This window comes from Pseudophryne corroboree, chromosome 6, assembly GCF_028390025.1.
Source record: "Pseudophryne corroboree isolate aPseCor3 chromosome 6, aPseCor3.hap2, whole genome shotgun sequence".
Taxonomy (NCBI): Eukaryota; Metazoa; Chordata; class Amphibia; order Anura; family Myobatrachidae; genus Pseudophryne; species Pseudophryne corroboree.
The window spans coordinates 473,941,324-473,951,039 of record NC_086449.1 but is presented as its reverse complement, the minus strand read 5'-3'; the positions used below and the strand labels follow the sequence as shown (position 1 = coordinate 473,951,039).

The following is a 9,716-nucleotide window of genomic DNA, read 5'->3' as shown; positions in this document are numbered from 1 at the left end:
CATCCGCAGCCCTTGGATGGGGGGGGACAGCCTCGGGCTTCACCCCTGGCCCTTGGGTGGCTGGGGGGGGGGAACCCCTTGATTGAAGGGGTCCCCACTCCCCCAGGGTACCCCAGCCAGGGGTGACTAGTTGGATATTTAATGCCACGGCCGCAGGGCACTGTATATAAGTGACCCCCGGCTGTGGCATTATCTGTCCAGCTAGTGGAGCCCGATGCTGGTGTGAAAAATACGGGGGACCCCTGCTCGTTTTGTCCCCCGTATTTTTTGCACCAGCACCAGGCGCAGAGCCCGGTGCTGGTTTTAAAAATACGGGGGATCCCTGCCCAATTTTTCCCCGCATTTTTAGAACCAGGACCAGCTCGAAGAGCCCGAGGCTGGTTATGCTTTGGAGGGGGGACCCCACGCCATTTTTTTTTTAATTTTACCGTTCCAGCACTAAAAAAAATAATAATATTTTAAAAAAAAAAAAGTACCTAATCCCTTCTAATATAAATAGATATGTTATTCCCAAAAAAAAAACACACCAAAAAAAAACATGTTTACATTTTTTTTTATTGTTTTCACCCTCCAAAGTGTGGCGGATTGAAAATGACGAATTTACTGTCTAAAAGCACTGCTGTCGAATTTCCAAACTTGAATTGAATATGCTTTTGTCGAATTGCAGCACTTGTATCATTGCAGAAAAGTCGAATTTGCAAAAAGTCAAATTTCAAAAAGTCGAATTTTGAAAGTCCGTTTTTTTGACGGAAAGCACTGAATTGCATTGACGATTTTTTTTTTTTTGGCGAAAATGACCCGAAATTCGACAATTTCGGGAATTCGACCGCAATTGCATATACCCCTATATGTCATTGATTTGTTGGAATAGACATTATTTACTTGATTTCCTGGAAATTGAGTCAGATTTTCTATTGAGATCAATCTATACAGTACCTTGAGCAAGCCATTTTGCCTTCTAATTTGACAGTTTTTAAAGACTCCTGGAACGCAGGGTACTCCTTGCAGTATTATGCTCCCAGTACCGCAAGTGGTCCTGGCATTATAGACAAGATTAGACTTGCAATATAGAGCACCTAGCATTGAGGCCAATCATTTAAATATTAGTCTCATAAGACCACTCAATTTCCTTCCACTTGGTATGTGGATCTCACACTGTCTGGCAACTTCTAGGTAAGATTTAATGTGGAAACACGAACACAATTACTCAGGATAAAGCAAAAATCAAACAGCTAAGAGAAATATGCAGCACTTGTCCCTTAAGCCCTACTGCTCTACAATGAATTATCAGGGAGATCTAGTAGTGATGATTTTAAGATTCATGTATCTACAAACAGGGTGTGCATTTTCTTCCACATAACAATATGGAAATCTAAAGTAATAGCTCTCCAAAGACAAGTCATGTATAAAATGGAGGTGTTATGGGGGATGTTTGCTATAACAGAAAATACAAATAAGGTAATCAATATTTTTTATGGTCTATGGGAATGTTATATAAGTTGCTAAAATTAATTAATATAACTCTGTAATGGGTCAGAAAAAAACAACAACCAGTAGACACATTTTACATTACTTAACAGTTTTCCAGCATTTAAAGGGATGTGGACCCTCTTTCGATAGAGGTGTTTGACATCATTCTTTTCCTACATAAAGTTTCAATGAGCCTTACTGTACATAACTACTCTGTGGTTTTTAGCTAGCCCCTGCTCCTCAAACTATTCAATTTTCAGTCTGTATTGTAGTTTACTACCTTTCCCCTCAAATCCTCAAACAGAATCACGTAAGTAATCAGTTCCTTGATCCGATTGTCCGCTATCATTCATGCAACGCAAGCCACGCATCGGTAATGATGTCATTATGTCAACCCCCTTATCATCCTCTTAGGGGTGGTTTATTAAAATACTAATTACGCAGTTTTATTATTTCCCGCCTGCAGAATACCTAAGTTACATTTCAGAATCCTAACATATCGGGAAGTAAGAGAATTAGTGATGAGTCAGTCAGTGAGGGCTTTCGCATATCTATCTATCTATATATATATATATATATATAATTTTTTTCCCCCCCACAACTTTAATACTCCATTGACGTTTTATAAATGATCCATCCCTAAAAATAGAGATGTAACATTGCAAATGAAACAAAAAAGGGACAAATTCTAAATGCCAATGTAAAGCAAAATGTATAAAAGTTTTACATAATGAAGCAATTTTGTAATAACGTTAATATTTAATGATTAAGGTGAGAAATGTGTTACAAAAATATATGGATTGGAAACTTTCTTATACTCCAAATGGCAAATGTGAAAGCAGACAGTGAACTTTACCAGCTTTATAAGAAGGCATGAAAATAAGGTGAAACAATGTCCAAATTACATAAAAATAAACAAAATATGGTTGTAACATCAGCAAGGTATTGGATTAACAAAAAATTGTCCAGTTTACTTGTCCAAAAAAATGATTTTTTTCTGCATCAAGCATTATTATTGCCATACTGCTGTACCTTACAGCACCACTTTATTTCTTGCACGTATCTGAACAACGGAGATAAAAAATCCCAAACCTAACACGGCCAGTGTAGTCATTTTCAGCAATTGACCCCATCTCCAACCTCGCTGGTCTTTCAGTGGCGGCACACGGCAGGGGTTGTTTCTTTGACCTTGCTGAAACTGACAGAAAAGTCAACAAATCAGGTCTGCCGAAATGCCTAGTCTTTCCTACATTAATATTACTAATCAGCAATAAGAACACAAAAGCGCACAACAGCAAAGCCCCCCTCCCCAAACAAACAGTTTAATTAGCTCAGAATAATTAATTGTTCTACTGTATGTATTCTTATACAGCATATATGCTTTATACACATTCTCAAAATACAAAAAAACAAAAAAAAAAAACAAACAAGCATAGAAAACCTGAAATAAAGTGACTTTAAATAAGAATTTACTCACCGGTAATTCTATTTCTCGTAGTCCGTAGTGGATGCTGGGGACTCCGTAAGGACCATGGGGAATAGACGGCTCCGCAGGAGACTGGGCACATCTAAAGAAAGATTTAGGTCTATCTGGTGTGCACTGGCTCCTCCCCCTATGACACTCCTCCAAGCCTCAGTTAGGACACTGTGCCCGGAAGAGCTGACACAATAAGGAAGGATTTTGAATCCCGGGTAAGACTCATACCAGCCACACCAATCACACCGTATAACTCGTGATAGGAACCCCGGTTAACAGTATGATAACAACGGAGCCTCTGAACAGATGGCTCGCAATAACAACCCGATTTGTGTAACAATAACTATTTACAAGTATTGCAGACAATCCGCACTTGGGATGGGCGCCCAGCATCCACTACGGACTACGAGAAATAGAATTACCGGTGAGTAAATTCTTATTTTCTCTGACGTCCTAGTGGATGCTGGGGACTCCGTAAGGACCATGGGGATTATACCAAAGCTCCCAAACGGGCGGGAGAGTGCGGACGACTCTGCAACACCGAATGAGAAAACTCCAGGTCCTCCTCAGCCAGGGTATCAAATTTGTAGAATTTTGCAAACGTGTTTGCCCCTGACCAAGTAGCAGCTCGGCAAAGTTGTAAAGCCGAGACCCTTTGGGCAGCCACCCAAGATGAGCCCACCTTCCTTGTGGAATGGGCTTTTACAGATTTAGGCTGCGGTAGTCCCACCGCAGAATGCGCCAGCTGAATAGTGCTACAAATCCAGCGCGCGATAGTCTGCTTAGAAGCAGGAGCACCCAGTTTGTTGGGTGCATACAGGATAAACAGCGAGTCAGTTTTCCTGACTCCAGCCGTCCTGGAAACATAAATTTTCAGGGCCCTGACTACGTCCAGTAACTTGGAATCCTCCAAGTTCCTAGTAGCCGCAGGCACCACAATAGGCTGGTTTAAGTGAAACGCTGATACCACCTTCGGGAGAAACTGAGGACGAGTCCTCAACTCTGCCCTATCCATATGGAAAATCAGATAAGGGCTTTTATAGGACAAAGCCGCCAATTCTGACACACGCCTGGCCGAAGCCAGAGCCAACAGCATGACCACTTTCCACGCGAGATATTTCAAATCCACAGTCTTAAGTGGTTCAAACCAATGTGATTTCAGGAACTCCAAAACCACATTGAGATCCCAAGGTGCCACTGGGGGCACAAAAGGAGGCTGAATACGCAGAACTCCTTTGACAAAAGTCTGAACTTCAGGCAGTGAAGCCAGTTCTTTCTGGAAGAAAATCGACAGGGCCGAAATCTGGACCTTAATGGACCCCAATTTGAGGCCCAACGTCACCCCTGCTTGCAGGAAATGCAGGAATCGACCCAGTTGAAATTCCTCCGTTGGGGCCTTCCTGGCCTCACACCAAGCAACATATTTCCGCCAAATGCGGTGATAATGTTTTGCGGTGACATCCTTCCTGGCTTTGATCAGGGTAGGGATGACTTCCTCCGGAATGCCCTTTTCCTTCAGGATCCGGTGTTCAACCGCCATGCCGTCAAACGTAGCCGCGGTAAGTCTTGGAACAGACAGGGCCCCTGCTGCAGCAGGTCCTGTCTGAGCGGCAGAGGCCAAGGGTCCTCTGAAAGCATCTCTTGAAGTTCCGGGTACCAAGCTCTTCTTGGCCAATCCGGAACCACGAGTATAGTTTTCACTCCTCGCCTTCGTATTATTCTCAGTACCTTGGGAATGAGAGGCAGAGGAGGAAACACATAAACCGACTGGTACACCCACGGTGTTACTAGAGCGTCCACAGCGATCGCCTGAGGGTCCCTTGACCTGGCGCAATATCTTTTTAGCTTTTTGTTGAGGCGGGACGCCATCATGTCCACCTGTGGTCTTTCCCACCGGTTTACCAGCATTTGGAAGACTTCTGGATGAAGTCCCCATTCTCCCGGGTGGAGGTCGTGCCTGCTGAGGAAGTCTGCTTCCCAGTTGTCCACTCCCGGAATGAACACTGCTGTCAGTGCTAACACATGATTTTCCGCCCATCGGAGAATCCTTGTAGCTTCTGCCATTTCCCTCCTGCTTCTTGTGCCGCCCTGTCTGTTTACATGGGCGACCGCCGTGATGTTGTCTGATTGGATCAGTACCGGCTGGTTCTGAAGCAGGGGCCTTGCTTGGCCTAGGGCATTGTAAATGGCCCTTAGCTCTAGAATATTTATGTGAAGCGAAATCTCCTGATTTGACCACAGTCCTTGGAAATTTCTTCCCTGAGTGACTGCGCCCCAGCCCCGAAGGCTGGCATCCGTGGTCACCAGGACCCAGTCCTGTATTCCGAATCTGCGGCCCTCTAGTAGATGAGCCCTCTGCAGCCACCACAGCAGCGACACCCTGGTCCTTGCCGACAGGGTTATCCGCTGTTGCATCTGGAGATGGGACCCGGACCATTTGTCCAACAGGTCCCACTGGAAAGTCCTTGCGTGGAACCTTCCGAATGGAATCGCTTCGTACGAAGCTACCATTTTTCCCAGGACTCGTGTGCATTGATGTACCGACACCTGTCCCGGTTTTAGGAGGTCTCTGACTAGAGATGACAACTCCTCGGCTTTTTCCACTGGAAGAAACACTTTTTTCTGGTCTGTGTCCAGAATCATTCCCAGGAACAGAAGACGTGTCGTCGGGACCAGCTTGACTTTGGAATATTGAGAATCCAGCCGTGCTGTTGTAGCACTTCCCGAGAAAGTGCTACCCCCACTACCAACTGTTCCTTGGACCTCGCCTTTATCAGGAGATCGTCCAAGTACGGGATAATTAAAACTCCCTTCTTGCGAAGGAGTATCATCATTTCGGCCATTACCTTGGTAAAGACCCTCGGTGCCGTGGATAACCCAAACGGCAGCGTCTGGAACTGATAGTGACAGTCCTGTACCACAAATCTGAGGTACTCCTGGTGAGGAGGGTAAATGGGGACATGCAGGTACGCATCCTTGATGTCCAGGGAGACCATGTAATCCCCCTCGTCCAGGCTCGCAATAACCGCCCTGAGTGATTCCATCTTGAACTTGAACCTTTTGATATAAGTGTTCAAGGATTTTAAATTTAAGATGGGTCTCACCGAACCGTCCGGTTTCGGTACCACAAACATTGTGGAATAGTAACCCTTCCCTTGCTGAAGGAGGGGTACCTTGACAATCACTTGCTGTGAATACAGTTTTTGGATAGCCACCAACACTGCCTCCCTGGCAGAGGGAGTTGCTGGTAAGGCAGATTTTAGAAAACGGCGGGGGGGGGGGGGGGGGGGGACGTCTCGAATTCCAGCCTGTACCCCTGAGATACTACTTGAAGGGCCCAGGGATCCACCTGTGAGAGAGCCCACTGTGTACTGAAATTTCTGAGACGGGCCCCCACCGTACCCGGATCCGCCTGTGAAGCCCCAGCGTCATGCTGTGGACTTACCGGACGCAGGGGAGGACTTTTGCTCTTGGGAACTGGCTGTATGCTGCAGCTTTTTCCCTCTACCTTTGCCTTTCGGCAGAAAGGATGCGCCTCGAGCCCTCTTGTGTTTATGGGGCCGAAAGGACTGTACTTGAGAATACGGTGCCTTCTTTTGCTGTGGGGTAGCCTGTGGCAAAATGTCGATTTCCCAGCCGTAGCTGTGGAAACGAGGTCTGAAAGACCATCCCCAAACAGTTCCACCCCCTTATAAGGCAAAACTTCCATGTGCCTTTTTGAATCGTCATCACCTGACCACTGCCGAGTCCATAACCCCCTTCTGGCGGCAGTGGACATTGCGCTTATTTTTGATGCCAGCCGGCAAATATCCCTCTGTGCATCACGCATGTATAAGACAGCGTCCTTTATATGCTCTACTGTCAGCAAAATGGTGTCCCTATCCAGGGTATCAATATTATCCAACAGGGAATCTGACCACGCAGCAGCACTGCACATCCATGCTGATGCAATCGCTGGTCGCAATATAATGCCCGTGTGTGTATATATAGCTTTTAGGGTAGCCTCCTGCTTTCTATCAGCAGGATCCTTTAGGGCGGCCGTATCCGGAGACGGTAGTGCCACCTGTTTTGATAAACGTGTAAGCGCTTTATCTACCCTAGGGGACGTTTCCCAACGTGACCTATCCTCTGGCGGGAAAGGGTACGCTGCCAATAACCGTTTAGAAATAATCAAGTCCAGGCTTCCTCACACACCTCATTTAATTCCTCAGATGCAGGAAAAACTACTGGTAGTTTTTTCTCACCGAACATAATACCCTTTTTTGTAGTGATGAGCACCGGAAATTTTTCGGGTTTTGTGTTTTGGTTTTGGGTTCGGTTCCGCGGCCGTGTTTTGGGTTCGAACACGTTTTGGCAAAACCTCACTGAATTTTTTTTGTCTGATTCGGGTGTGTTTTGGATTCGTTTTTTTTTTCTTCAAAAAACCCTAAAAAACAGCTTAAATCATAGAATTTGGGGGTCATTTTGATCCCAAAGTATTATTAACCTCAATAACCATTATTTCCACTCATTTTCAGTCTATTCTGAACACCTCACAATATTATTTTTAGTCCTAAAATTTGCACCGAGGTCGCTGGATGACTAAGCTCAGCGACCCAAGTGGCCGACACAAACACCTGGCCCATCTAGGAGTGGCACTGCAGTGTCACGCAGGATGGCCCTTCCAAAAAACACTCCCCAAACAGCACATGACGCAAAGAAAAAAAGAGGCGCAATGAGGTAGCTGTGTGAGTAAGATAAGCGACCCAAGTGGCCGACACAAACACCTGGCCCATCTAGGAGTGGCACTGCAGTGTCACGCAGGATGTCCCTTCCAAAAAACACCCCCCAAACAGCACATGACGCAAAGAAAAATGAAAGAAAAAAAGAGGTGCAAGATGGAATTGTCCTTGGGCCCTCCCACCCACCCTTATGTTGTATAAACAGGACATGCACACTTTAACCAACCCATCATTTCAGTGACAGGGTCTGCCACACGACTGTGACTGAAATGACGGGTTGGTTTGGACCCCCACCAAAAAAGAAGCAATTAATCTCTCCTTGCACAAACTGGCTCTACAGAGGCAAGATGTCCACCTCATCATCATCCTCCGATATATCACCGTGTACATCCCCCTCCTCACAGATTATCAATTCGTCCCCACTGGAATCCACCATCTCAGCTCCCTGTGTACTTTGTGGAGGCAATTGCTGCTGGTCAATGTCTCCACGGAGGAATTGATTATAATTCATTTTAATGATCATCTTCTCCACATTTTCTGGATGTAACCTCGTACGCCGATTGCTGACAAGGTGAGCGGCGGCACTAAACACTCTTTCGGAGTACACACTTGTGGGAGGGCAACTTAGGTAGAATAAAGCCAGTTTGTGCAAGGGCCTCCAAATTGCCTCTTTTTCCTGCCAGTATAAGTACGGACTGTCTGACGTGCCTACTTGGATGCGGTCACTCATATAATCCTCCACCATTCTTTCAATGGGGAGAGAATCATATGCAGTGACAGTAGACGACATGTCCGTAATCGTTGTCAGGTCCTTCAGTCCGGACCAGATGTCAGCATCAGCAGTCGCTCCAGACTGCCCTGCATCACCGCCAGCGGGTGGGCTCGGAATTCTGAGCCTTTTCCTCGCACCCCCAGTTGCGGGAGAATGTGAAGGAGGAGATGTTGACAGGTCGCGTTCCGCTTGACTTGACAATTTTGTCACCAGCAGTTCTTTAACCCCCAGCAGACTTGTGTCTGCCGGAAAGAGAGATCCAAGGTAGGTTTTAAATCTAGGATCGAGCACGGTGGCCAAAATGTAGTGCTCTGATTTCAACAGATTGACCACCCGTGAATCCTTGTTAAGCGAATTAAGGGCTCCATCCACAAGTCCCACATGCCTAGCGGAATCGCTCTGTGTTAGCTCCTCCTTCAATGTCTCCAGCTTCTTCTGCAAAAGCCTGATGAGGGGAATGACCTGACTCAGGCTGGCAGTGTCTGAACTGACTTCACGTGTGGCAAGTTCAAAAGGTTGCAGAACCTTGCACAACGTTGAAATCATTCTCCACTGCGCTTGAGACAGGTGCATTCCACCTCCTATATCGTGCTCAGTTGTATAGGCTTGAATGGCCTTTTGCTGCTCCTCCAACCTCTGAAGCATGTAGAGGGTTGAATTCCACCTCGTTACCACTTCTTGCTTCAGATGATGGCAGGGCAGGTTCAGGCGTTTTTGGTGGTGCTCCAGTCTTCTGTACGTGGTGCCTGTACGCCGAAAGTGTCCCGCAATTCTTCTGGCCACCGACAGCATCTCTTGCACGCCCCTCTCGTTTTTTAAATAATTCTGCACCACCAAATTCAAGGTATGTGCAAAACATGGGACGTGCTGGAATTTGCCCAGATTTAATGCACACACAATATTGCTGGCGTTGTCCGATGCCACAAATCCACAGGAGAGTCCAATTGGGGTAAGCCATTCTGCGATGATCTTCCTCAGTTGCCGTAAGAGGTTTTTAGCTGTGTGCGTATTCTGGAAAGCGGTGATACAAAGCGTAGCCTGCCTAGGAAAGAGTTGGCATTTGCGAGATGCTGCTACTGGTGCCGCCGCTGCTGTTCTTGCGGCGGGAGTCCATACATCTACCCAGTGGGCTGTCACAGTCATATAGTCCTGAGCCTGCCCTGCTCCACTTGTCCACATGTCCGTGGTTAAGTGGACATTGGGTACAACTGCATTTTTTAGGACACTGGTGAGTCTTTTTCTGAGGTCTGTGTACATTTTCGGTATCGCCTGCCTA

The 9,716-nt window shown here is 46.3% G+C and overlaps 1 protein-coding gene across 4 annotated transcripts in view; it reads right to left on the bottom strand.

The window, feature by feature from the left end:
• Positions 1–2,209: 2,209 nt before the first annotated feature.
• ASZ1 (ankyrin repeat, SAM and basic leucine zipper domain containing 1) overlaps positions 2,210–9,716 on the bottom strand; it is a 508,155-nt gene continuing 500,648 nt past the window's right edge. For all 4 annotated transcript variants that reach the window (XM_063930479.1, XM_063930476.1, XM_063930477.1 and 1 more), the window contains one exon: positions 2,210–2,668. In XM_063930479.1, the coding sequence (XP_063786549.1) occupies positions 2,504–2,668 (165 nt within the window). In that variant the 3' untranslated portion in view covers positions 2,210–2,503. The remainder of the gene's footprint in view (positions 2,669–9,716) is intronic.